Source organism: Letharia columbiana, assembly GCF_014066305.1.
Source record: "Letharia columbiana isolate WasteWater2 chromosome Unknown Sc0000067_s1, whole genome shotgun sequence".
Taxonomy (NCBI): Eukaryota; Fungi; Ascomycota; class Lecanoromycetes; order Lecanorales; family Parmeliaceae; genus Letharia; species Letharia columbiana.
This window is the reverse complement of record NW_023501112.1, coordinates 137,051-164,843: the sequence shown is the minus strand read 5'-3', so window position 1 is coordinate 164,843 and position 27,793 is coordinate 137,051. Positions and strand designations below refer to the sequence as shown.

Below are 27,793 nucleotides of genomic sequence, written 5' to 3'. Positions count from 1 at the left end.
TCTGTGGTAATTTTGTTAGCGGACTCGATTTGGAAAGCGATGAAAACTAGACCACTGCCCCGGATGGAAAGAAATCTTCCAATTTCAATTATATAGCATGTCAACAATGTTCCCGCACCACCCTCAAAATAAAGTAAAGGCTTTTACTGAAAGTCATACTTCGATTATGTAAAGCCTTGCAATCGTCACAAAGCGCCCGTCACCAGTAAACGGTGTCTACATGTTCGTTGGCAGGGGTGGTGGCGGCCAGAAAGGGACGCAAGTTCCGGTCGCAACGGTGGAAAGACCAACACAATGCAAGTATAGCCGTACCAGGCCAGAAAAAGAAGCAGCAAAATTCCTAAAACCATACAGCAATGACTGGGGAAAAAGTATTTGCAAGACTGACAGCTTCGGAGGGTGAAACAAAAATCCACCAGAAAAGCAGAGGCGCTCGAACTCAGGAGCTTCGAACATACCATACAGCCTTATGGATCTCGCGTATGATCTCACGCCTAGACGCGGACGCCCTTCCAGCGGGCTTCACCAACCAACACACACCATCGTCTCGCTCTTGAAGAGCCAGCATTAACTTCGATGACGGTCAGCATTATTGTCTCGCATCCCCACTGTCTCTGGTGGTGTTCTCAAAGGTCCTGTTTTCATCTACGGCGTCTTGACCCTCCCTTTTGCGCCTGGCAACTGGAGCAACAATTTAGACCGGTCAAAACAGACAAATTACGTGGACTCTTCAAAGGCCTGCGACTTCTCTCGGCCCTTCCTCGAATAAGTGCTAACATTGTCAGGAAACTCCATCGACCCTCCTCCTCCTCCTCCTCTTCCCTCTTACACGTTCACGAGCCTCACAGAGCGAAGCTTCTTGAGAGAGCGCGGAGGCATTAGAGGAGTAATAAAAGCATAAACGAGGTTGTGTGCTCAGTGCAGTGTTTTTCCAGCTGTCCGGAGGCGCCACTCTCTCGAGTACGTTACCATGGGCAAAGCGTTGAAGTTTGGCGATCGCTACGCGTTGCGATACCCTATCAGAGCATTCGACGAGAATGAAAGTGGCCTTCATACCCAAGCAATTCTTGGGGTCGGTTGTTCGCTGTGACCTCGGAGGCTCCTGCGTTCCAATGATCCTGTTCTCCACATGGTCTATTCACCATCAAGGCTTCTACGGTCACGACTTTGACGATCTTCGCCTCCAGTGACACATGGAAAGAATCAGTTTAAGGCTTTGCAATTCATAAGGCGACAATATAACTGTTGCAAGATGCTTGTGGCAAGAAAGCGATGGGTTGAAAGCGTCTGCTTCCCCTTCAGAGACGCTTTACCTGATCTCGCAGCCGCAGCCATTGCTCCAATTGAACAGATGAGAATTTGTCGCACGACTTCGGGATGCCGCACCATTCTTCAACATCATGTCTCCAGCATGGTTGCTTCACTACAGGCGAGGATGAATTTCCGTACCAAGAGATGTCGTCGAAAAAGGAGTTGAGTAGCGTGATGGGCGCTACGCACCCTCATGCTTTCATGTGCTGGGCTGGCTCGGCTGGGGAAGTTTAAAGTATTCCACAATGATTTCATTCAATGAATACACACTGATTACTATGGATTAGAGAATTGATTGTGGCTTGTTGGTGTAGTTCAATTTCTGCTACGCACCCTTAGGAGAGCAACTAAGAAGGTGGGAATGCCGCCTCAAACCGTCTACGGACTCACACTACGGAGCCCATCTGCTGCTATCTACGCCAGGGTCGGAAGGTTGTGGAGCACGACTTCAGAATGCATAATAACAAAAGGGGCGTCGGTAGATGATTTGAGGATAGATGGATAGTGGAGGTCGATCCCCGTTCCTAGTAGCTCGATGATAGATGACACCTCGCGGGATTCCGCACTGCAATGAAGAGCAGTACCATACCAATTCTCCTTTCGAGTATCCGCCCCTCTTTCAAGAGCATCTTTAGAAAGGCAATACGCCCGCTTGCTGAGGCATGCATCAGAGTTGTCGTCCCCATACTAGTTGCAGAATTGATGTCAACTACTTTAGTATCCAAAAGCTGCTTGGAGAGGTCTTCGAGCTCAAAGTAAGCGGCAACATGCAGACTTTTGACCCTGCTGGCTTCTTTGGCTTCCCTGTATGTTTCTATGTAACATCGCATGTGATGCAAGATTTAATCGAAAAATGCAAGCTGAGATCCAGCTTTGAGGAGATTCAGTGCGAGTCTATTAGCTCATTCGCTGTTGGCAACTCGCACGTGGTATCCTTAGAGCTGATCTGCATATTTGATGGAGGGGTGATGAGATATCACCGCTATGATACTGATCTCGTCCGGACAGCATCCTTGCGCAAACGACTCTGTCAGTAGATGTGTAATCGACAGTTCCGCATTCGTCTGTTCGCCTAAGGCAAAGGTCTGATCTAGTTGTTTGCAAAATTGTTCTTGAACCGTAGAGTACACCTGGCGGATCACAGAACCCTCTTCGTCCACGGTGATTAGACCCAGACAACAATCGACGATCATCTTTTGTGAGAGCCAGTACTTCGTATTTAGAAACATTTGGCCTAGCTTTATTGAAAGAGCATCGGTTAATTCGGTGACCGTCAAGGGCTTGCTCACATGAGACACCCACATCAGCGTGCTCAAGCCTAGTCTTCTGCGCCCGTCTGGTAATTTGTGGATCCTCTGCAATGTCTCCTCAAAAGCGCCATTCAAACCCCAAGGTATGGTGCTCAGGGTTTCTTCCATTTCACCAAAAGTAGGCTCAGCGAGGATCGCCTGGATCTGGAGTACCGCTAATAGAAACCTTTCGAGCGACAGGAGCTTAGCCTCGATTTATGCCTATATCAGAAAAACAATCTAATGATCTAGTGAAGGACATTCGACGCACATTTTCTGGGCGGCTTGGCTGACGATCGCGATGATTTCTTTCCTGAACTCTCTATCAATGACATCGACGTTGTCGCTCCCGTCTATCTCCCTCGAGATGTATATCTGCAAATTGTCATCGTCAGCGCCAATGATGATCTGGGGAGCGCTTCCGAGAGTCTTTTTGATGTCGTCTGGGTAAGAACGACTAGTAATCAAGATACTTGAGCTTGAGTTTATTCGAAGCGTTTCTAAAGCTTTCAAAGAAGCTTTTTTATGGCTATTCATGTAGCATTCGTCAATTGCGTCAATGACGATGAACAATCATAGTCCTGGCATGTAAAGACAAGTGCTTGCTGTAATCCTTATTGCTGTGGCCTTTTTGGCAGGCTATTCATTCTCCGATGGAGCTCCAATACTGACTTAGGGACCTCTGTCTTCGGAATGGCAAGCTATTTGAGTAAGCTTGCGAGCATATTTTCTGTTGATTGATAATCTTGATCTCGCAATTCAAAATAGAGATGTGCTACCACAACATTTTGATCCGACAAAACGTCTCTCAGCCGATCGACTGCCAGAGACCTGAAGACTGTCAACCGTTGCTATTGGGCGTGTATTGGGAATGACCCTACGCAAGCACAGACTTTCCAGAACCCAGAATACCATTACACCACAAAACATTGTCGCGGGATTTGGGGTTATCACGCCAATTTCGAAATGCTACCTCATGCAGCAGCCATTCTCCGGTTCCATCAATTCGTGGCATGTGAATGTCATGGTTGTTTTGTTCGTGTTTGACGGTCGACAACCAGTCCAGGACCTTTCTCTCGCTCATCTACAGCGCGACGATCCCTCAAGGTTCGGGGTTGATTTGTCAGTGATAGCTCGATTGAGCAGGTCCAACGGTCAATGTCCCCTAGCAACTGGAAGGTATCTGATTGCTTCGTCAAGATGGCTAACACATCTGATGAGATTTTGGAGAGCAAGGCGCAGCCATCGACGGTCAAAGCAAATTGGAACCATTGGGAAAAGGCTCTGAGTTGCACGATAGCCTCTTTGTGATCCTTGTCACTGAGTGGCGATTTGAGCTGACTCAGTCGATTTTGGCCAGCACCGCCAAGCTTTTGGTATATCGGAGACCTGTGGCGCCGACTACGAGTGAGAAGGGATCCATCATCGAAAACAAGAAACCTCATGTTTGGGCTGATATTGTCTTTGTAGCTTCAGCGGACTTGTAACGCTCCACTTGCTTGACCTTTTTGACATTGCGCCTGCTAATATGTCAAACGGAAGTCGAAGAAAGTCGAGGAAAGCCAAATTTGAACGGCATCATGGGCCTTGGTGTAGTTACCTGCGAGCTGCTGATCGGGCGGATTTGCATATTGCAGCACTCCAGCAAGAGACAAAAGGTTCGCAAAGCTAGCACGCTTGGCAAGGGTCCATTTTTAGCCGCCGCGATAAGCGACCGTGGCAAAACCCGGAGTCTGGAACAGCAAAAGTGGAGTCGGACCAGCTTGCTTTTGGCCGATATGGCAAGTTTGAACGGTCGTGATAGGGAAGTTGTACCACGTCAGATGAAAATAACCAATGGAGCTTGGCTCTTCCAGCTCATCATATTTGCTATATATCACGTTTGACAGCAATCCTGCCGGTTGAACGACCAATCACAAAAAACTCGCCTTCGCACGCCATCGATTGCGAATCTGCGAACATTTCCGAGCCAGCACATACATTTTCAAACATCCTACAAAGACCGTTGTTGATCACTTCGAGGCTCTGCAACATTTTTTTACGCGGCTCTGCGAACATAATGACGAGCCCAGGAGAAGACCATTGCAGATACTCCGAAACAGACCATTACTTAGAAAGCCCTTCAAAGAGGAGGAGGATCACACTACCACAAGACATGTTCTTGGATGCTCTTCCAGCACCACAAGGCTCTAATACTCGGGGCGCTGATGCCGGCCAAGACGTCTGTCAGGACAATCATGAGAATATCTCTATATCAGCTTCGTCCAAGCAGGCAGAGCAAACAGTCGCACCATTCCTCGCCAAACATATCCCGGAACAGTATGCACCTGCAGGGGGCTTGGACTCATCAGGAAATGCAAAAGTGAAAGACCCGAATACCAAATACTGTTACAGGCATCGGCCGGATTTGAAGTGTAGGAGACAGGCCAACGAGCCTTCAATGGATCAGCTCCAGCACGTAAGTCCACCTGTGTCACCTGACCAACGAAAATATGCTCACTATCTGTAGGAGCTTGAAGACCTCTCGCAAAGCGATCAGCAGGCCATTGCTCATGTGTGGTCACTATTCTCAGCTGCTCCGGCCAAACATCGCAATCTCATGCTCCAGGGTAGATTCCACAACAAGTCTGCTCGAAACATTCATCTGTGCTGACATGTGGAAAAGGAATACTCACACAATGTTGCTTCCCACAACTGTCGTATTTGTCAACTAATGTCCGGGATCTCATCCGCATCGATTTCCTCACCGCCCTACCACCAGAAATATCCTACAAAGTTCTCTGCTTTCTGGACACGACATCCTTGTGTAAAGCAGCTCAAGTCAGCCAGCGATGGAGGTCGCTCGCCGATGATGATGTGGTATGGCATAGGATGTGCGAGCAGCATATCGATAGAAAGTGTACGAAGTGCGGCTGGGGTCTACCACTGCTGGAGAGGAAGAGGCTCAGGGCCTCAAAGAGACAGATTCAACTGCGAGCTACTGGTAGGGGACTGAATGAGTGGTCACCAGATATCACGCCATATCCTGAGGCTGCCTTGGAAGTAGTCCCGAACATTGGCGCTAAAGATCAGATGTCGGCAATGGCTGAACTCATGGCTCCTCTCGTCAAGAACCAAGTGCCTTCACGGGTGACTACCCAGGCTGACGACTCGTACTTTCGACCACGAACTCGACCATGGAAGGACGTCTATAAGGATCGTTTCCGCGTCGGAACTAATTGGAAATATGGGCGCCACGACCTCAAGATCTTTCGAGGACATCAGAACGGGGTTATGTGTTTGCAATTTGACGATTCGGTCCTAATAACGGGGTCATATGATGCAACGATAAAAGTATGGGACATAGCTACGGGCGAAGAGATCCGAACACTAACGGGGCATGCCTCTGGAATTCGGTGTCTCCAGTTCGACGATTCGAAACTCATCAGTGGCAGTATCGACAGGACTGTCAAGATCTGGGACTGGAGGAAGGGAGAATGTATCGCGACCCACGCCGTGCACTCCAATGGCATCGTCGGATTGCATTTCGATTCATCACTCCTAGCGACAGCATCGATGGACAAAACGATCAAAATTTGGAATTTCACCAATAGCTCAAGATTTACGCTGCGTGGCCACACCGACTGGGTCAATGCCGTTCGAGTGGATTCCGCCTCTCGTACCGTCCTCTCCGCTTCCGACGACTGCACCGTTAAACTTTGGGATTTGGACACCAAGTCTTGTATTAAGACGTTTGAGGGTCATGTTGGACAAGTACAACAAGTCGTAACTCTACCTCATGATTTCGACTTCGAAGACACAGAAGTCGACGACAACGACGGCGCCTCCTCAACCACAAGCACCCAATCTCATCCGCAGTGTCCTCAATCCGCCACCCAACCAATCGCAGAACCTTACGGCCGAGGCTTCACAGCATGCGACCGCCCAATGCCACCCCGCTACATGCTGACCGGTGCTCTGGATTCTACCATTCGGCTTTGGGACACATACACAAGCAGATGCCTACGCACGTATTTCGGGCACGTCGAGGGCGTTTGGGCACTGGCAGCGGACTCCCTACGCGTGGTGAGTGGAGCTGAAGATCGGATGGTCAAGGTGTGGGATACTCGGTCCGGGAAGTGCGAGCGCACCTTTACAGGGCATGCAGGCCCAATCAGCTGTTTAGGATTAAGCGACAATCGCATGTGTACTGGGGGGGACGATAACGAGGTGAGGGTGTATAGCTTTTGAAAGGGAGGATTGGAGGAGAGTATTGAGCGTCACTGGCCTATGATATGGGATATTTTCTCGTGCATTGGTGGTGTGGTGGTCGATGATTGTTCCTGTTAATAGATACCCTTGATGCGCATGCTATGTTAATATTTTAGCGAGAGAGAAAGGCATTGGGTTACGATTCACGTCAATCTGTCAGTAGCGCGACGAGGCTGGAGCTGTGACACTGCTAGACCAGTCAGTGCGTTCAGTCCATAGAGCTCTGTCAACGGTTTGCGCAGCTCCTTTCTCTTGATATACCTCGTCCAACCCAATCTCTTTCACCGCTCCTTTAACCTCTTGCCGCAGCATGCTGTTACGCGTTCAGGTATGGGGAACTGTTTCAGCTGGGCCAACGTATCCAGGTATCACCGTTGAGGCATTTGTGAAGGGAATACTTCCCTAGAAAGACCAACAGAAAAGAGACAAGGGCTGATATCCATCCAAACACGCGCAGCTACATCATAGACCTCGTTTCCACCATTCCGTCAAACTTTCAACAAATAATCAACAACGACAACAGCCTTCACCTCAAACATCCTACGACCCACCCTTACTCAACTTCCCCACTCCAACCTCCGCCGCCGGCAGCGCCTGACCCACAGCCAGCGTGACACTCTGCGTCCCAGTCGCCAACGCTTTCTCCAAAAAGCTCGAATGCAATCCATCATAGACGCTACTATTGCCCAATCGTGCCACGCACTTAGCTCGTCCTTTGCTAATGGCTAGTCTCAGTTGTTCGACAGCCAGTCCATATGCCATTCCATCCCGGTCTCTTGAATATATCCTTTAACATCTCAGCTCCAGAATAGCCATTTTCGGTAACGACGTGAACTAAGGTTATACGCTTTCGCAACCCTTCTTCCCTCGATTCCAATGCTCGAGTCAACCGGAATATATCACAAAGTCACAACTACCTTCTTCGCCGACACGCCTTTCTTCTGGACATCAAATGCCTCCTGAATATACTCAAGACCATGGCCAACGACGAAGGGTTCCGGCGCCGTAACATATGTCCCTTCCGTCAAAGCTTGGGGTAAGAAGTCCTCATACACCACGTGGCTGACCTCATTGTTTTGAAGCGTCTCCCCAATGAAGAATTTGGTGGGAATGCCCTTGATTTTTGATTTGAGCCACATCAATATTTGCCACCGGACAACCGAGAACATCAGAGAGATGATAGCCAAGGTCTGACCGGAGCCTTCTGGAAGGGTTTCCGGCCAAGGGAAACGAATTTTCTCCCGGAAAGATTGTTTATCCACCCCGCCACGAAGTATCAAAAGGCTCTAAGTACATGTACTTTCCTGAGACTACGGAGTATCTGGATAAGAATAGTATAGTGCCGATGAATACCAATTCGGTCTGTAACATACTGAGCGGGTCATCATTGGCGTCAGGGCAGGTTTTCCAAAGGCAAATACCAATCTCCACATAATTGACACAATTCCCGTACTAGTACTGGCATTGACTAAGATTTGGTCAAGACCATTTTGAATATCTGAATATCCCCACCAGTCCCCTTCCCAACCGCTCATATCTTCGTCTGATCCATCTCTTACCCTCCGAATATATGGACACTTGCTTGCCGCTCACTCGCTCGAAGGTTTTCGAAAAGGTTCTCTCTTTAGCAATCACGATGCCTGATGCAATCTTTTTGGGCCTCGGCCTCGCGGCGATCACTCAAGCTCAGGATCAGCGTGTGGCTACTTTGCGCTGTAATTCATGTTGATCTTGCGGTCCTCTGTTGACACAGAGCTGACGATGAAAAAGAGGTTTGCGCGATAGAATCTGCAGCGGCCCCGCCGACTTCTTATGTCAATGTTTACCATCGAATTCGGGTTAGTCCATCATCAACAACGACCTTCCTACTCATGAGATTCAGCAGCAGCGAATAACTCTGCAGCTCTCTCTCTAGCATCCTCAAAGGCTGCGGTGCCGTAACCGTTTGGAGGCTTCAGCAAGTGCTGTATGCGCTTGCGCGGCATCAGCAACACCAGCGGAAGCCTCTACTATCAGCTCTTCCAGCTTGACACCTTCAACATCCTCAAACCCAGCTGTCGTTGCAAGCAGTGCTGCAGCTACCACCCTTGCCCCACCTTTCCCAACCACATCAACCACAACTTCTTCCACAGCTGCATCTTCATCACTGGGAACCGGAAGCGGGAGCACGACCTCGAGTTGCGCTGCTCAATTCACTGGTGCCACTATCAATGCTGTTGCGTCGGCTGGTGGATGTCTCGGCGCTTTCATTGCCATCATGGCTGCTCTCTGAGTGGTCGTACCAATGAAAGATGATTTCTTATTAGATGGTCATGAGAGCTAGGCATACGATGAGACCTTGATATGCGAATGAACGATCTTGTTCAATGAAGGAGAGATGCAGTCGTCATTCTGGGTGCCTGTCTGCGAGAGGGGTTCTCTAATATAGCCATGAGCTAAGACTTGAAACACACCTGCTGTGTATATAGCCGAACCTCTACGAAATGAAAGAATCTCACAAGACTTCGAATACACTTTGGTAAACATTCGCTAACTGAATATTGACACTGCGGAAGAGGCGACGACGAATGTGCGCGAGGAATTGGGTGGCATGTCCTCAACAATTGCAAAATAAAGCAAAGGCACAGCTTGAATGACTTTGCGGGTCCAAAGCCAACGCAACGGTGGATTGTATTAGGTGTGGCAGGATTGAGGAGACGGAGGGATGTGATAGGTTTCTCGGTGTCCGATTCACCTTTACCACATCCTAACCTGGTGTAGGTAGTACACTTTCACAAGGTTCTCTGGCTTCTAGAGAACGACAAGCATGTTCGACGCTGAAAACATCAACAGCAAGAGCATCAATATAAAATAGTCGTCGTCCTTGGACGCCTCGAGGAACGAGAGAAGGAAGAAAATTTGTCTGGTTGAGAGATTTTAGTGCTGGTACTTAATCTTACGCTTACCGAAAATAACTTAGTTCCACCCAACGAAGGGCCTCTGTCAAAAAATTTCATCGGAAGTTAGAAGTGCCTGGGGGCCCAACAATGGTCTTTTCATCATCCAATTCTCATTCTAGAGCCTCAGATAGTCCTGATGGCGCGTGATTGCCGATGTAAATATTTATGGCGAAGAGTACAAGTAAGAGTCGCTTTATGTGACAACCCGTAGATTGCCGAAAGGTGCATAAAAATTGAAGAGCGAGAAGGGGTAGAGTAGCTTTCTACGGTGGGGGGCCGAACTAGTAAGCGGCTTGCATCCTCATTTGAAGTCGCCGAAAAAGGCGGAGTCAATGATATATTCATGCAGTTCGGCTGACTGTCATGGCTGCTCTCTGAGATGATTTCTTATTAGATGGTCATGAGAGCTAGGCATACGATGAGACCTTGATATGCGAATGAACGATCTTGTTCAATGAAGGAGAGATGCAGTCGTCATTCTGGGTGCCTGTCTGCGAGAGGGGTTCTCTAATATAGCCATGAGCTAAGACTTGAAACACACCTGCTGTGTATATAGCCGAACCTCTACGAAATGAAAGAATCTCACAAGACTTCGAATACACTTTGGTAAACATTCGCTAACTGAATATTGACACTGCGGAAGAGGCGACGACGAATGTGCGCGAGGAATTGGGTGGCATGTCCTCAACAATTGCAAAATAAAGCAAAGGCACAGCTTGAATGACTTTGCGGGTCCAAAGCCAACGCAACGGTGGATTGTATTAGGTGTGGCAGGATTGAGGAGACGGAGGGATGTGATAGGTTTCTCGGTGTCCGATTCACCTTTACCACATCCTAACCTGGTGTAGGTAGTACACTTTCACAAGGTTCTCTGGCTTCTAGAGAACGACAAGCATGTTCGACGCTGAAAACATCAACAGCAAGAGCATCAATATAAAATAGTCGTCGTCCTTGGACGCCTCGAGGAACGAGAGAAGGAAGAAAATTTGTCTGGTTGAGAGATTTTAGTGCTGGTACTTACGCTTACCGAAAATAACTTAGTTCCACCCAACGAAGGGCCTCTGTCAAAAAATTTCATCGGAAGTTAGAAGTGCCTGGGGGCCCAACAATGGTCTTTTCATCATCCAATTCTCATTCTAGAGCCTCAGATAGTCCTGATGGCGCGTGATTGCCGATGTAAATATTTATGGCGAAGAGTAAGAGTCGCTTTATGTGACAACCCGTAGATTGCCGAAAGGTGCATAAAAATTGAAGAGCGAGAAGGGGTAGAGTAGCTTTCTACGGTGGGGGGCCGAACTAGTAAGCGGCTTGCATCCTCATTTGAAGTCGCCGAAAAAAAGCGGAGTCAATGATATATTCATGCAGTTCGGCTGACTGTACATAGCTGAATACTCTCGGCGGCATCGAATTCTAACACTTTCTTACGCCGGTCTCTTACTTCGGGTCCTCTTACTCTTACACTTCTTCACACCGACTCTAACATCATCGGCGACAGTACAACATTGTTGATCATCGACCGCTTCATTCACTCCATCTTCTAGCACTCCCACTCTCCCTCTCAACAACATCTTCAAGCTAAGCTGGGCTGTAGACACCGTTGCTAGCAATTTGGAATCCTTCCGATAACATCCACGACCACTTCTTACTGACTAACCATCCATACTTCCTGCCATTTTGGCAGCACTGACAAGATGGCTTCTGTGACGGCCAACGGGGCGCCCAAGACCAATGGCACTTTGACAAATGGCGATGCGCACCCCACCAAAGAGCAATCGCGTCCGAGACATTCAAGCTCTTACGCCGCCAAATTTAAGATGCCACCCCACTTCATCGGCGGCAATCATCTAGGAGTAGCTGCAGCAGGGTCCGTCAAGGACTTCGTTACCAACAACGATGGGCACACCGTCATTACTAGCGTAAGCTTCCCAGACACAGCTTCCGAAGTGGCATTGTGCTAGACTGACCAACTACATAGGTGCTCATTGCAAACAACGGTATTGCTGCAGTCAAGGAAATAAGATCCGTACGAAAATGGGCCTACGAAACCTTTTTAGACGAGCGGGCCATACAATTTACGGTGATGGCCACACCGGAAGATTTGGCCGCGAATGCAGACTACATAAGGATGGCGGATCAATACGTTGAGGTGAGTACATCTCCTCGGGAAGGCTGCCAGCGTTCTGGCACCAAAATGCTCCGGATGGCAAAACCAAGTGCTGATCTCGTGCACACAGGTCCCCGGCGGCACGAACAACAACAATTACGCAAACGTGGAGTTGATCGTCGATATCGCTGAGCGAATGAACGTCCACGCTGTTTGGGCAGGATGGTGAGCATTCGCTCTGCTCTTTGTCTTGGGCAGGGCTAATACTCTCATAGGGGACATGCCTCAGAAAACCCAAAGTTGCCCGAATCTTTGGCAGCATTGCCCAAAAGAATCATTTTTATCGGCCCCCCGGGCTCGGCAATGCGGTCCCTGGGTGACAAAATCTCCTCCACAATCGTTGCGCAGCACGCAAAAGTCCCATGTATACCCTGGTCTGGTGAGGGAGTCGACAAGGTTCGAGTTGACGAGGAAGGCATTGTGGCGGTCGACGATGACGTTTACGACAAAGGATGCACACACTCACCCAAGGAGGGTCTAGAAGCAGCTCGCAAGATCGGATTTCCTGTGATGGTCAAGGCCTCAGAAGGAGGTGGAGGGAAGGGTATCCGCAAAGTGGACAATGAGGAGAATTTTACAGCTCTTTACAATGCCGCTGCAAGTGAGGTGCCTGGATCGCCCATATTCATAATGAAGCTTGCCGGAAATGCTAGGCATTTGGAGGTACAACTGCTGGCCGACGAGTACGGGAACAATATCTCCCTTTTCGGAAGGGACTGTTCAGTGCAAAGGAGACATCAAAAGATTATCGAAGAAGCTCCCGTCACAATCGCCAATACTGCGACATTTCGAGCCATGGAGAAGGCTGCCGTTCGGCTTGGCAGGCTTGTGGGCTACGTTTCCGCCGGCACTGTGGAGTACCTCTACTCGCATGCTGATGACAAGTTCTACTTTTTGGAGCTGAACCCTCGATTGCAAGTAGAGCATCCAACAACGGAAATGGTCAGCGGTGTCAACCTTCCAGCTGCCCAGTTGCAAATAGCTATGGGTGTCCCCCTTCACCGAATACGGGATATTCGAATATTGTACGGTGCAGACCCCCAGTCAACATCGGAAATCGACTTCGACTTCTCCAACCAAGACAGTCTCAAATCTCAACGGCGACCAACTCCAAAAGGCCACACGACGGCATGTCGTATCACGTCGGAAGATCCTGGTGAGGGTTTCAAGCCTTCGAGCGGTATGATGCATGAACTCAATTTCCGAAGTAGCTCGAACGTGTGGGGTTACTTCTCTGTCGGTACTGCGGGAGGTATCCACAGCTTCTCCGACAGCCAATTCGGCCACATCTTTGCGTATGGAGAAAACCGGTCTGCTTCTAGAAAACACATGGTCGTCGCGCTGAAGGAACTTAGTATCCGCGGTGACTTCCGCACAACGGTTGAATACCTCATCAAGCTCCTTGAGACACCTGCTTTCGAGGACAATACGATCACGACCGGTTGGCTTGATGAGCTGATCACTAACAAGTTGACGGCGGAGAGACCTGATCCAATTTTAGCTGTGGTTTCTGGAGCCGTCACTAAAGCTCACGTCGCGAGTGAGGGCTGCATAGCAGAGTATCGGAAGGGTCTCGAAAAGGGCCAGGTCCCCGCGAAAGATGTTCTGAAGACCGTTTTCCTGGTCGACTTTATCTACGAAGGCATTCGCTACAAGTTCACGGCGACACGGTCTAGTGTGGATAGTTACCATCTCTTCATCAATGGATCCAAGTGCGCTGTTGGTGTGCGGGCTCTTGCCGACGGTGGACTTCTCATCTTGCTCAGCGGAAAAAGCCACAACGTCTACTGGAAGGAAGAAGTCGGTGCCACTCGTATCAGCGTCGACAGCAAGACATGTCTCCTCGAGCAAGAGAACGACCCTACTCAACTGCGAACACCCAGTCCGGGCAAGCTTGTAAAGTTCATCGTAGAGAATGGCGAGCACGTCAAAGCTGGACAGGCATTTGCCGAGGTCGAAGTCATGAAGATGTACATGCCATTAATTACGCAGGAAGCAGGCACAGTGAACCTTATCAAGCAGCCCGGAGCAGTCCTGGAAGCAGGCGACATCTTGGGTGTACTTGCCTTGGACGACCCATCTCGTGTTAAGCACGCGCAGCCGTTCTCAGCTCAGTTGCCTGCTCTTGGACCACCTCAAGTGGTTGGTAACAAACCGCCGCAGAGATTCGCCTTGCTGCACAGTATCCTACAAAATATTCTTCAAGGCTTCGACAACCAAGTCATCATGGCTTCTACACTAAACGAGTTGATTGAAGTCCTCCGTGACCCCGAGTTACCCTATGGCGAATGGAATGCTCAATTTTCAGCTCTACACGCCAGAATGCCCAGCAAGCTAGATTCGCAATTTACACAAATTGTCGAGCGAGCGAAATCGCGAAAGTCAGAATTTCCAGCAAAGCAATTGACCAAGGCAATGACTCGTTTCATCGAAGACAACGTCAGCCCTGGAGACGTCAACGTGTTGAAGTCCGCTCTTCAACCGTTGGTGGAGGTAATGGATCGCTATACTGAGGGCCTGAAGGTTCACGAATACGAAGTCTTCTGCAATCTCCTTGACCAATATTACGACGTCGAAAAGCTTTGGTCAACCCGGAACTCACGTGATGAGGACGTCGTACTCAAGCTCAGAGAACAAAACAAAGATGACATACTCAAGGTCGTTCACACCGTACTCTCGCACAGCAGGATTGGAGCTAAGAATAATCTTGTTCTTGCAATACTCGAGATGTACCGTCCGAACAAACCACATACTGTCAACGTCGCAAAGCATTTCCGATCACACCTGCGAAAGCTGACCGACTTGGAATCGAGAGCGACAGCCAAAGTTACTCTCAAGGCTCGAGAGGTGCTTATTCAATGCGCTCTGCCGTCTCTTGAGGAGCGAGAATCACAAATGGAGCACATCCTTCGGTCCTCTGTAGTCGAGTCAAAATATGGTGAAACTGGCTGGGATCATCGGGAACCTAACTTGGACGTGCTCAGGGAAGTGGTTGATTCCAAATATACTGTCTTCGACGTTCTTCCACAGTTCTTCGGATACCATGACCCTTGGGTCTCATTGGCCGCACTCGAGGTCTATATTCGCCGTGCATACCGAGCTTACTCGCTGAAAGCTATCGAGTACCACACTGATTACGAACCACCTTTCATTATTTCCTGGGATTTCTTACTTCGCAAACTTGGCCATCAGGATTTCGGCATGCCCGTCACTTCCTCATTTCCTTCGACGCCCGCCACACCCACAACAGAGGGCAACCCATTCAATCGTATCAGCTCCATCAGTGACATGTCATATCTCGCCAACCGAGAAGACGCGGAGCCTTTGCGAAAGGGTGTCATTGTCCCTGTGCAATATCTCGACGAGGCTGAAGAATACCTACAGCGAGCACTGGAGGTATTCCCAGCTATGGGAGCGAGAAAGAAGTCCGAGATTGGTTTGTTGCCGGAACTAAATTCACGTAGGAAGCCTTCTCCTAGACGGGAACCAGAACCGGACCTCACAGCTGTCTGCAATGTCGCTATTCGAGATGTTGAATCCTACGACGACAATGAGACACTAAGCAGAATCACTGACGTCGTCAATGATTTCAAGTCAGAGCTGCTCTTGCGGAGAGTACGACGGATCAGCTTCATCTGTGGGCACAAGGATGGAACATACCCTGGTTACTTTACGTTCCGTGGTCCGACCTACCAGGAGGATGACAGCATTCGACACATAGAGCCAGCTCTTGCTTTCCAGCTTGAGCTGGGAAGACTGTCCAAGTTCCGCATCAAGCCAGTGTTTACGGAAAATAGAAATATCCACGTCTATGAGGCCATCGGCAAGGCGGACAACAGCGACAAGGCCACTGATAAGAGATACTTCACGCGAGCCGTAGTGCGACCAGGCAGACTACGAGACGAGATCCCCACAGCTGAATATCTTATCTCAGAAGCCGACAGACTTATGACTGACATCCTCGATGCTTTAGAGATCATTGGCAACAACAATTCTGACCTGAATCACATCTTCATCAACTTCTCCACGGTCTTTCCTCTCCGGCCACAGGAAGTTGAAGAGGCACTTGCTGGCTTTCTTGAGCGATTTGGTCGACGGGCCTGGCGGCTACGTGTGACAGGTGCGGAGATCCGTATCATCTGTACAGATCCCAGTACTGGAATGCCCTATCCTCTGCGCTGCGTCATTACCAATACGTCGGGCTATGTCATCCAAGTCGAGATGTACGCCGAGAAGAAGTCTGACAAAGGACCAGAATGGCTCTTCCACAGCATTGGCGGCACCACAAGGATTGGTGCTATGCATCTAAGACCGGTCTCCACGCCTTACCCGACCAAAGAATGGCTGCAGCCCAAGAGGTACAAGGCTCATCTTATGGGAACCCAATACGTCTACGATTTCCCAGATCTCTTTCGACAAGCCTATCAGAACAGCTGGCAGAAGGCTGTTGGCAAGCATCCTTCTCTGGCGAGCAAACAGCCCGAAGTCGGTGAATGCATGGACTACAGTGAATTGGTCCTTGACGAGCATGACGATCTCGCGGAAGTCTCTCGCGAGGCCGGTACTAACACGCATGGTATGGTTGGATGGCTTGTCACAGCAAAGACACCTGAGTATCCCAAAGGTCGAAGATTCATCATTGTTGCGAACGATATAACCTTCAAGATTGGCTCGTTTGGCCCAACAGAAGACAAGTTCTTCTTCAAATGTACAGAGCTTGCGCGGAAATTGGGTATCCCGCGGATATACCTATCAGCAAACTCTGGCGCCCGCATAGGCATGGCCGAAGAGTTGATTCCTCATTTCTCAGCTGCGTGGAATGATCCAGAGAAACCCCAAGCCGGCTTCAAATATTTGTACTTGACCCCAGCCATGAAGGAGCGATTCGAGGATGGAAAGTCAAGGGGTGTAATAACAGAGAAAATCACAGAGCATGGGGAAGTACGACACAGGATAACCACCATCATCGGTCAGGAGGACGGTCTAGGTGTTGAATGTCTCAAAGGGTCTGGTCTGATCGCTGGCGAGACCTCGAAAGCTTACGAAGACATTTTCACCATCACATTGGTCACCTGTCGATCAGTTGGTAAGTAAACTCAGAGTATGCTAAATTTTTCTGCTAACACTTTCTAGGTATTGGCGCGTACCTTGTTCGCCTTGGGCAGAGAGCCATCCAGATTGAAGGGCAACCAATCATACTGACTGGCGCAGCGGCCATTAACAAGCTTTTGGGCCGTGAGGTGTACACCTCCAATCTTCAGCTTGGTGGCACCCAAATTATGTACAAGAATGGTGTTTCACACATGACTGCGACTGATGACTTTGAAGGCGTTTCGAAGATTGTTGACTGGATGTCTTTTGTGCCTGATAAGAAGAACAGCCCCATACCGATTGGATTACACTCCGATCCATGGGATCGTAATGTCGCTTATTTCCCACCAGCGAAGCAAACATACGATGTCCGATGGCTTATAGCTGGCAAGGAAGACGAGGAAGGTTTCCTTTCTGGCCTCTTCGACAGAGACTCATTTCAAGAATCTTTAGGCGGCTGGGCTCGCACTGTGGTTGTGGGTCGTGCCCGACTTGGCGGTATTCCAATAGGTGTCATTGGGGTAGAGACACGCTCCGTGGAGAACGTCACCCCTGCAGACCCAGCGAATCCAGACTCGATGGAACAGATCACGCAAGAAGCTGGAGGGGTGTGGTATCCCAACTCGGCCTTCAAGACCGCACAGGCCATCCGCGACTTCAACAATGGCGAGCAGCTACCATTGATGATCCTTGCCAACTGGAGAGGTTTCTCAGGTGGGCAACGCGACATGTACAACGAGGTCCTCAAATACGGATCATACATCGTCGACGCCTTGGTCAAATACGAGCAGCCAATCTTCGTCTACATTCCACCATTTGGTGAGCTTCGGGGAGGTTCATGGGTAAGCTTGATTAAGTCTACAAATCAAATCATAAGTGCTAACATCACGCTTAGGTTGTGGTTGATCCTACTATTAACCCAGATCACATGGAGATGTACGCAGATGAAGATGCCCGCGGCGGTGTTTTGGAACCCGAGGGTATTGTGAATATCAAGTTCCGCCGCGACAGGCAGCTCGAAACGATGGCTCGTCTTGATGCCACCTACGCGGAACTCAAAGCACAGTTATTGGACAAATCCCTCTCCTCAGACAAGCAGAGTGATATCAAGGTCAAGATGCAGGAGCGTGAGCAATTACTGTTGCCCGTTTACTCGCAGATCTCTCTCCAGTTCGCCGATCTCCACGACCGTGCAGGCAGAATGCAGGCCAAGAACACAATTCGTCATCCACTTCAATGGAAGAACGCGCGTCAATTCTTCTACTGGCGCCTTCGTCGTCGTCTTAACGAAGAGTCTCTAATCAAGAAGATGGCACAAGCTTCGACTCGTGATCCAAAGGCCCGAGCGAGCAGCCTGCGGACCCTGCGCGCCTGGACTGGTATTCAAGATTTTGAGCACAATGATCGGGCAGTGGCGACATGGTACGAGGAGAACCGCAAAGGTGTGCAGACCAAGCTGGACGGGCTGAAGTCGGAGAGCGTGGCGTCCGATATTGGAGCCCTTCTCAGTGCCAACAAGGACGGTGGCATGAAAGGACTTAAACAGTTCTTGGACACGATGCCTATCGAGGAACGGGAGCAGGCATTCACATATCTGAAAGGCTGATTTTGGTTGGAGGAGTACACATTTTGCACAGCTGTACATTGGCTTGTTTAAAAGAACCTTTATGTGCGTCTTCAATGTTTTGTGGGGGATGACTGGCGTTGTATATTCGGTGGACGACATAGACCCTGATTGTATTTAATGACCGAAAGGTTGTTCATGGCTTAATTAACCTAAACTGCGCAAGGACTCCCAAATCTTCATAAGCTTCCTCCCAACCCCAAAGCTCCTTTCGAGGGTTTAATCTGGAACCCTTATGGATAGCTAACAGGAAGTGTTGACCTGGGATGCTACGATAGGACTAACGCCGGAGTCCGGATTAATTCATCAAAATGGACCTTAATGCAGAGATCTCGACAATTCCTCTTCATTTTTTGATTGTTCACAGCGGGCGCTTCCCCTCAATCAGGATTGTTGGATATTGGACTCAAGGTTCATATTCGTCAGCTATGTCTCAGACTCAGCAATCCTCTCTCCTCTCCTCGCAATTCATTAATGGCGTCTACATACCCTCTAGCCTGCTGATACTCGGTGTGGGCATTGTCAAATTTGAGTGGCTTCCTTTTGCAATAGCTGTGTCGCTGGTACTAGGAGCATGGAAGATATACAGTGCCGGTTAGCTATGCCTTCTCGTTACGGGATCATTGAGAGAAAGAGAGAGAGAGAGAGAGAGAGAGAGAGAGAGAGGGCTAACGTTGACTCATATCAAAGCCCCAGAGCTGGCCCCCATGCCCGAGAAAATGATGGCCACGAACGCACTCAAGCCAGATGTTTTTCAGGATTTTCCTCTGAAGGAGAAGACAGTACTCTCGCACAACGTGGCAATGTAATATCCTTACTCTGTGCACCATGCGGGACATCTGTTGACGCTTCGCAGCTACCGATTCAGCCTTCCAACTCCTACACAAATCCTTGGTCTCCCGATTGGCCAACACATGTCCGTTGCAGCTACCCTTGATGTGAATGGCCAATCTAAAGAAGTCATACGCTCCTACACACCTATCTCCTCCGACGAGAATCTCGGCTACTTTGACCTCCTTATAAAATCATACCCCCAGGGAAACATTTCGAAACACATGGGAACTCTCAACATTGGAGACACCATGAAGGTCAGGGGCCCCAAGGGTGCTATGGTATACGCACCAGGACTGGTCAAGCATTTCGGCATGATCGCTGGTGGGACTGGGATCACGCCGATGCTGCAGATAATCAGAGCTATTGTTAGGGGGAGACCCAGGAATGGGGGAAGCGACACTACAGAGGTTGACCTCATTTTTGCAAACGTCAACTACGAAGATATTCTGTTGAAAGAGGACCTGGATGCTCTGGCAAAGGAGGATCCTCATTTCAGGGTATATTACGTCCTTAACAGTCCTCCGGAAGAATGGGATGGCGGTGTCGGATTCTGCACGCCAGACATGATTAAGGTAGGGCTCAAATACGGCAGACTATGTACCTGCAATTAGCTGACAGAGCATAGGCTAAACTGCCTCCTCCAAGCCCTGATATGAAGCTCCTCCTCTGCGGACCTCCACCAATGATCAGTGCCATGAAGAAAGCAACCGACTCATTAGGCTACGAGAAGCCAAGGCCCGTCAGCAAGTTGGGCGATCAAGTCTTCTGCTTTTGATACCCTTTGCCGGTCTCCAGTCCCGCCCGGCGATATATACCCAGTTTCAAACCTGCTGTTGTATGTCTTTGAGGCGTTTGGGTGGGGGAAGCGCATAGACCTGCATGCTCCCTTGCTGCGTTGGCGCTGGCCAAGCCCGCACGAGCTTCATTTCTTCAAGAAGCCTTACTCTCATGCCATAACCAACGAGGGGTATCGAATCGAGCAGCTAGTCGCACAAATCACAGTATATCACATATAGAGTGGCCATCAACTGGCAACTCTTGATGTAGAGAAATGCATCATCGATATTGCACCTTCTGAGCTCCCCTCTTCTCCAGCTTTTTCTGCCTCTTGCTATCTCCACCAGCGTCTGCTGCTTGTGCACTATCATCACCTTGTCCAGCCATTCCCGCCATACCCTTCCTCAATCCCATCACCGTAGTCGAAGCGACCCACACCGAATAGACCGGCACCACAGCGTACATCCACCAAGCCTTATTCCCAACCATTGCCGCAGCTGTGATACATGCCCATGTCCAATATATCAAATCCCACATGAAATCTGTCAATCCTTTCGCCTCGAGATCTTCTCCGGATTTCTTCAGCTCCCCATTCTCGGCGTATGTGGGGCGCCCTATCTGCTCAAGCCAGAATTCGACGACCCAAGCGGGAAGTGAGAGGAGAATCCAGAGGAGGAGTGTATTACGTGTATAGGTGGAGCGGTAGACAAGTAGGCGCATCAGGAGGAAGAAGACGTTGTTTCCCAGGGAGATTAGATGTGTTTGGTTGAGCTTGGTGGTGTTGCGCGCGGCGAGCTGCTTCGCTGCTTTCTGGTGGATGTGTCAGCATGGTACCCGCACTCAATTACAGTAAGTCAGATCGTACCTGTGCCATTGTCGAGAAGTGTCACTGATGAATTAGCAATGATAGATATAGTGTCAACCGTGGTTGGTTGTCGGTAGCAACTTTTCGCCGTAGGGCTGACATTTAGCGCCTGCAGGCCGTCAAAACATCACGTTCTTGTAAATGCTCATCGCAAATGAACAGCTTCACAACGCCAGAAACAAGATATAGCTAGCCAAGAATGCTCTTCGCCTCTAAAGCATATTTACTTCGAGTCTTCGGGTTTGCCGTGTCAGTGCTTTTGGTGTTGAACAGACACAGCGTATAATTCTCAGTAACAAAGCCATTTCCTGCTACCAGATCAGTACCTCGAACGGAAGGTCCCTCCTTCGACAATCCAGACAGCAGTTACGCCCTCTTGGATATGGAAGTCTTCGCATGACGGTATAGGTGGTCCGCAGCAATCCTACACTATTCCTAGGATACCCTCAGTTGAAAGGCCGCCCTGGAGGCCTACCATCCACCTTAACACTTATTACGAACATCACTTCGATCCCACCAAAGACTGGCGACACCCTCTTCGACTCCTCACAAGAACTCTAACTATATGACCTCCTACAAGATGCCTCCCCCGAACCCTTATATGATCAGCCAACTGCGACAGCTTATCTATTATCACTTAGACTGCAACCTCCTACGAAACGCTCTCTTCCTCGCAGGCCGACTGCATGCATACGAGCCGAGGTCCTCAGAAGCTGCATACCTGCTAGCACTATGCCATCTACGGCTGGGACAACTGAAGGCGGCATACGATAGCAGTAGGAACTCTGGGTCGAGAGGGACACATCTGGGATGCTCCTACGTCTTTGCGCAAGCATGCTTGGGCTTGGAGAGATACGTGGAAGGTGTGACAGCTATAGACCGGAGTAAAGGATTGTGGTCAGCCAGGAACAGCTGGGGTACGTCTATGGGGAAGGCCCGTTCGAACGTAGGGGGCAGGTGCTGACCTTTGAACGCCACAGGCAAACACACAGACACACGAAGACAACATTTACCAGATGCGGCGGCAATTTTGTGTCTGCAAGGCAAATTATGGCAAGCCCATTGTGATGCGAATAAAGCTATAGAATGCTACGCCGAGGCATTGAAGCTGAATCCCTTCATGTGGGATGCGTTCCTTGGGCTTTGCGTTTTAGGTACGTGGCTCCGAGGAGGGATGCGGAAGTATTGCTGACCCAATGAAGGAGTCAACATCCGGATGCCGAATATCTTCAAGATGACTCCAGAGATGATGAGTATATTGTCGAGCTCGACGAACGAAGAGACACCTTTAGGAGTACTCGACGAGTCTCCGCCTTCAAATGCTCTTTCACAATCACAAGTCAATGTAAATACCGCCAACCAACCACCTTCAAGCAACGATCCGTTCAGCATATCCAAGAATCGTATAAATGGGGACGTTCGCAACAACGCTGGTAGCTTGGCGTTGTTCGAAAAGTTCAATAGCAAAAAGAATAATGTGACGCCAATAGAGCCAATCATCCGTCCAGATCCCCAGATATTTGACACTCCTACGGGTCCAACCGGAGGCGTGGAAGAATCAATATTCTTGGGGAAAGAGATCGGTGGTCGTGCTGCAGCTGCTCCGATATCGACTGAGCCACCATTGGCACCACCCAGAAAAGAGCGGACTTTGCCTGGGCTCGGTATGGATTTCAGCATTGATGCCCCTCCAAAGATGCGTTCGAGTTCGACAGTAAGATCGAAGTCGAGGAGTAAGGGCGATTCTGGAGATCAAGACAATGCTACAATGAGCAGATCATCGACAACGAGCTACGGTGCTGGTGATTTGAAAAGGACAGTTTCGGGCAAGGCTCCGCAAGCAACAGCAGCCGGTTCCCGGCCGGAAGCTGACACATCCAATGATCCAGGAGCACCTCAGAGACGAAGCCAACGGCTTTTTAATCATATGAGAACGCAAAGCGGCAGATTTGCGGCTTCTACGGGCAGCATCGGCGCGAAAGAAGGCAGGGAGCTCAAGAAGGCGAAGGCAACCGGCACGAAAGGCAGAAGCGCGAACACCTTCAATGTTGGGCGTGTTGTCAGCGGAAACCGAAAACATGGCGACCCGATGGACATTGACGGCAAGGAGCAGCGGCCCATTGCACATTCTGGAGTCCCTGCCGCCGCGCAGAAGCCTATAGTGAATGAGAAGGTGAAGGAGTTCGAAGGCCTCCAACAGCTTCTGGACCTGTTCATGAAGCTTGGAAGCGGCTACTTCGCTCTTAGCCATTACCAGTGCCAGGATGCACTACGATGCTTCAATTCGATTTCTCCAAGCCAGAGAGACACCCCCTGGGTGCTCGCTCAGATTGGCCGCGCTTATTATGAGCAAGCATCCTACTCGGAAGCCGAAAAGACATTTACCCGAATTAAAGCCATGGCTCCATCCCGCCTCGAAGACATGGAGGTATACTCCACTACCCTCTGGCATCTCAAAAATGACATTGACCTCGCCTTTCTTGCCCACGAAATCATCGACATCGACCGCAACTCTCCCCAAGCCTGGTGTGCGGTTGGCAACAGCTTCTCACTCCAACGCGATCATGACCAGGCTCTCAAGTGCTTCAAACGCGCCACCCAACTTGATCCCAAATTCGCTTACGCCTTCACTCTCCAAGGTCATGAGCATGTGGCGAATGAAGAATACGACAAAGCACTCTCCGCCTACCGCTCCTCCATCGCTGCCGAAAACCGCCACTACAACGCCTGGTACGGTCTGGGTAAAGTCTTCGAGAAGCAAGGCAAATACGCCTTTGCGGAACAACACTACCGCACCGCAGCTTCAATCAACCCCACCAACGCCGTTCTCGTCTGCTGCATCGGCCTGGTACTCGAGAAGTTGAAGAATCCCAAAGCCGCACTGATACAGTATACCCGAGCATGCGAGCTGTCAGAGAAGAGTGCTCTATGTCGGTTCAAGAAGGCAAGGGTACTGATGACGTTGCAGGAGCCTGAGCGGGCGCTGGTGGAGTTGCGGGTTCTGAAGGACATTGCGCCGGATGAGGCCAACGTGCATTTCTTGCTAGGTAGGGCTTACAAGCAGCTGAGGCAGAAGGGAAGTGCAATCAGGCATTTCACTATGGCATTGAATTTGGACCCAAAGGTGAGTCTTTATTTTTAGGACTTGTGGGAGATGGTCACTAACCTCGTTCTAGGCTTCACATTACATCAAAGAAGCGATGGAGCAGATGGAAGATGACGATGACGACGAGGATATGTGATCGTAACGACGCAGCTGAGAGATATGATCGATGATTTTGGGCAGAGAGCAGGACATGCATCAGGGTGGCGTTGCATTCGTGAATAAAGGGCGTAGAAGTGCCTTCCCCTAATAGCATGGGCGACCGAAGACATGTGAGATAGCTGACCGCATGAAGCGTGGCGTTGGGTAATGAGCGTTTGGGGTTGTACCATAGTGCAAGACACTACTCATGCAATACTCGATCAAGTTCGAGCAGACTCACGATCCAATCTTTGATGGAACAGAAGCGAAAAAGAATAAACAATTTCGTGTTCCCGCTGGGTATCTTGTCTTCAGCTTTCTAAGTCAACGGGGAATTGTCCGCTTTTCCCCCCTTGGCCTTCCAGCTACCATGCTTGAGCGGAGCAAAGGATTCGAGGCTTCCGCCCTCCAATCTTATCATCCACACGGGGGAGCCGGCGTTTTCTCCAGTCCAGCGGAGAGGGGTATTCCCGTCTCCTGGCTCGTCTTCCCATACCGCTGCGATACGTCCGACATCCACAGCCTCATATTCTACCCAAATCTCACGGGCCTATACAAGCACACAGATTTCGTGATTTCACGACCTCTGGTCTGCTCTTCTCGCTTCACCTCCTCATTACTCCCCTTCTCATCTTTGCAGGTTCGCCCAGCTACCGCTCAAGACCACTAGCCATCGCAGTTGGTGTCGCCAGTCTTGCGAGATCTTCCTCTCCCGCTTCGACATGAGCCTTTGTAGCTTTCTGGCCCATCGGACTCTCGGTCAACGCCACGAGCTCTTTCAGCATTTTCTCCCGCGTCGTCCGTGTCAATTCTTCAACATCGGCCGCTGTGAGGTGGGCTGTTGGTATCGGCGGTAGTACTATCACAGCCAGATCAGCAAACCTCCTCCGTTGGGTCCTCGAAGCGCACAAAGTAAAATCGTAGGTAGTAGACGGCGCCCAACTCACCCTTGACCGGTATTCTCCCACTCCTAAATCTCTGCTCCTTCACACTCAGCACGCCCCAATAATTCCCCGCCACAACCGGTACGATATCCACCCCGGCTTTCACCGCCAAATGAAACGCGCCCTTCTTGAACGCCCCCATCTCCGGCCCCTCGGCATAACTCCTCGTGCCCTCCGGGAAGATGAAAACGCTCTGCCTCTCCTTCCGCATCTCCGCGGCCGCTTTATCGAACGCCGCGTGCGCGGAGGCGGAGTTGGAGCGATCGATGAACACGGTGCCGGAGAGCGCCATGAACCAGCCGAGCAAGGGCACGAGGCGGAGGGAGCGCTTGGCCGTCACGCTGCAGTATGGGGGAAAGATGGCGCCGAGGAGGAGGACGTCGAGTTCGGACTGGTGGTTCCCGATCAGCACGCACGGTCTCGTGTTCAGGTACTCCGCCCCGGAGACGATTTCGAAATGGATGCCCGTGGTCAGCGCCATGGTGTAGCTGAACGCGCGCGCGACGGTCCATTGGCTGATTCGGTGCTTGCCGAATAGACGCAGGGCGACGGAGGCGAAGACGCCGTAGGTAGCGCAGAGGAGTAAGCAGCCGTAGGAGGCGAGGAGGCGAGCGTAGAAGGATGCTGTGGGGACGGAGAAGTAGGAGAGGGTGAAGAAGGTGGTTGTGAGGCCGAGGTAGAAGGCGAGGAGGCGGAGGAGGACCATGAGTATTGTGTGCATTGCTGCGGAGGGAATTGTAGAGAGGTGGCTTGAGGGGATCGTGGGGGTTGTGTGCTTTGTGGGCGTAGGGATTGGAGGAGGAGGAGGAATTGGACGGTCCGCAGGCGTCTTAGGTGGGAAAGGTAGACTCTGGCTTCTAGGACCGTAACTCCATGTTTGTGATAAGGAAGAGATGGTAAATATGAAGGGATTGGGGCTGCGTGACGTGGTGAATGTGATTTGAAAGTGGAGCGTGATACAATTGTTGAGACGCAGGTCTACCCGCCCTCGGCTAAATGCAGTCAATGAGACAGTCACGAGATCATCTATCTCTTCGCATACAATCGGTCCCTTTGCTTTTTGCTTGTTCTAGAATACTTTGAGGGATACCACCATCCGCCAATCTGAAAGATGGCAGACGATGTTGAGCTTGGCTCATTCCCCGGGCTCACACCAACCGATCGAGAGAACCTGGCAGGAGGAGATGAGAATTTCAAGCCACACGACTGGGACGATCTCATAGATATCATAGGTAGTATACATGTATCTTCCTCGAGTGAGCCTGTCTGATTCCCAATTCTTCACCCTGTCGCAGCGACCAACAACCTCGCAATACTGAAGCGGAAACCCTCACACCTACGCCGCTATATTAAATGGACGAACCAGACAAAGAATACGTACGGTTCTATCACTGCATTCATACTTAGCGAGCGACTATATTGGAAGGCTCTACCCTTGGTGAATGGAGAGAGTCCATCGTTTCAGTGCAACAATACCGTCCCATTTACTGACCCCAACGACTACAAAATCCTGCTAAATGATTGGCCCTATGGGTTTACTTCCGACGTCACGCATATCGTTATCTGGTCTAAGGTCCGCATAGCGGAGCAGAAGCCGGAAGGCTACCTGAGACCGGAATCGGCTGCCTTGGTTGAACGATTCGTGCAGAGGACTTTCGTCGAACCTCTGAGCTCTCAACGATCAAAGGAGGATGTCGCTGGGGACTCTGACCGTCAGCATGGTCGAGTGCTCTGGTTCAGAAATTGGACCGGGCTGCAAAGCGTTCGGGGTTTGGAGCATGTGCACGTCCTCGTCCGGGATGCTCCCCGGGATCTACTGGATTCGTGGATCGGAGATCGACCTTAGACGTTGAATATGGAGAGCGGTACTGCTTGCAGCTACAATATGGCGAAAGGGTCCGCTTGATTGTACGAATGGAAGGGAAGGGGAGGGGAAGGGATGGAGGTGTGGGATGCATCGCACTCCGGATGAAATTGAGATGTCGACATATTGCCTAATAGAACAGCCTGCATTCGAGGAGGATGGAACTTGAAACGTGACTACTACCCACGAGATCACCAAAGCAGCATGAGCGGGTTCAGCGCCATGTAGGGACTGAGTGGTATGGACGACGCTGCCACCGTCAACAAAATGAACGTTGAGGCGAAAAAGCCAAGCCATGACCTGATTTCATGCTAAGGGTATATGCAAATCAGCCAGACAGAAAGGGGTACCGTACACGCCATGACACATTGATGGCATCAATCCATTCTGAATCGGCCATTAGATTGGCGGCCCACATCTTCGAAAGAACGGGATACGTGAGTATGCATAGATACCACAGAAAGGAGACATTGTGTGATGTCGCCGTGGAAGGGACAGGTTCATTGAGGGTTTGTGAGAGCAATAGAGCAAAGATATGAACATTCACATGAGTTCATGTCAAGGCTCTTGGCGTAGGATATAAATCAGAGCTGTGC

At 50.2% G+C, this 27,793-nt stretch overlaps 9 protein-coding genes across 9 annotated transcripts; 5 read left to right on the top strand and 4 right to left on the bottom strand.

The window, feature by feature from the left end:
- Positions 1-2,246: 2,246 nt before the first annotated feature.
- Positions 2,247-3,137, bottom strand: HO173_011796 (uncharacterized protein; the record flags this gene model as incomplete). The annotated part of the gene is made up of 2 exons (XM_037313674.1): positions 2,247-2,787; positions 2,872-3,137. 2 exons carry the CDS (start codon positions 3,135-3,137, stop codon positions 2,247-2,249), a joined length of 807 nt encoding a protein of 268 aa, XP_037159440.1.
- A 334-nt stretch (positions 3,138-3,471) lies between these two features.
- Positions 3,472-6,830, top strand: HO173_011795 (uncharacterized protein; the record flags this gene model as incomplete). The annotated part of the gene is made up of 6 exons (XM_037313673.1): positions 3,472-3,754; positions 3,822-4,083; positions 4,153-4,418; positions 4,490-5,058; positions 5,110-5,209; positions 5,266-6,830. The coding sequence occupies 6 exons, from the start codon at positions 3,472-3,474 to the stop codon at positions 6,828-6,830; spliced, it is 3,045 nt and encodes a 1,014-aa protein (XP_037159439.1).
- Positions 6,831-7,007: 177 nt separating this feature from the next.
- Positions 7,008-8,020, bottom strand: HO173_011794 (uncharacterized protein; the record flags this gene model as incomplete). The annotated part of the gene is made up of 3 exons (XM_037313672.1): positions 7,008-7,164; positions 7,396-7,638; positions 7,755-8,020. The coding sequence occupies 3 exons, from the start codon at positions 8,018-8,020 to the stop codon at positions 7,008-7,010; spliced, it is 666 nt and encodes a 221-aa protein (XP_037159438.1).
- A 3,461-nt stretch (positions 8,021-11,481) lies between these two features.
- Positions 11,482-18,651, top strand: HO173_011793 (uncharacterized protein; the record flags this gene model as incomplete). The annotated part of the gene is made up of 6 exons (XM_037313671.1): positions 11,482-11,706; positions 11,766-11,936; positions 12,025-12,119; positions 12,170-17,040; positions 17,088-17,887; positions 17,941-18,651. The coding sequence occupies 6 exons, from the start codon at positions 11,482-11,484 to the stop codon at positions 18,649-18,651; spliced, it is 6,873 nt and encodes a 2,290-aa protein (XP_037159437.1).
- A 446-nt stretch (positions 18,652-19,097) lies between these two features.
- On the top strand, positions 19,098-20,278 carry HO173_011792 (uncharacterized protein; the record flags this gene model as incomplete). Its single annotated transcript, XM_037313670.1, has 4 exons — positions 19,098-19,263; positions 19,360-19,474; positions 19,526-20,075; positions 20,129-20,278. The coding sequence occupies 4 exons, from the start codon at positions 19,098-19,100 to the stop codon at positions 20,276-20,278; spliced, it is 981 nt and encodes a 326-aa protein (XP_037159436.1).
- A 281-nt stretch (positions 20,279-20,559) lies between these two features.
- Positions 20,560-21,154, bottom strand: HO173_011791 (uncharacterized protein; the record flags this gene model as incomplete). The annotated part of the gene is made up of 2 exons (XM_037313669.1): positions 20,560-21,090; positions 21,146-21,154. The coding sequence occupies 2 exons, from the start codon at positions 21,152-21,154 to the stop codon at positions 20,560-20,562; spliced, it is 540 nt and encodes a 179-aa protein (XP_037159435.1).
- Positions 21,155-21,725: 571 nt separating this feature from the next.
- On the top strand, positions 21,726-24,387 carry HO173_011790 (uncharacterized protein; the record flags this gene model as incomplete). Its single annotated transcript, XM_037313668.1, has 4 exons — positions 21,726-22,062; positions 22,126-22,299; positions 22,348-24,269; positions 24,322-24,387. 4 exons carry the CDS (start codon positions 21,726-21,728, stop codon positions 24,385-24,387), a joined length of 2,499 nt encoding a protein of 832 aa, XP_037159434.1.
- Positions 24,388-25,039: 652 nt separating this feature from the next.
- Positions 25,040-26,054, bottom strand: HO173_011789 (uncharacterized protein; the record flags this gene model as incomplete). The annotated part of the gene is made up of 2 exons (XM_037313667.1): positions 25,040-25,248; positions 25,337-26,054. 2 exons carry the CDS (start codon positions 26,052-26,054, stop codon positions 25,040-25,042), a joined length of 927 nt encoding a protein of 308 aa, XP_037159433.1.
- Positions 26,055-26,444: 390 nt separating this feature from the next.
- On the top strand, positions 26,445-27,179 carry HO173_011788 (uncharacterized protein; the record flags this gene model as incomplete). Its single annotated transcript, XM_037313666.1, has 2 exons — positions 26,445-26,565; positions 26,629-27,179. 2 exons carry the CDS (start codon positions 26,445-26,447, stop codon positions 27,177-27,179), a joined length of 672 nt encoding a protein of 223 aa, XP_037159432.1.
- Positions 27,180-27,793: the final 614 nt, after the last annotated feature.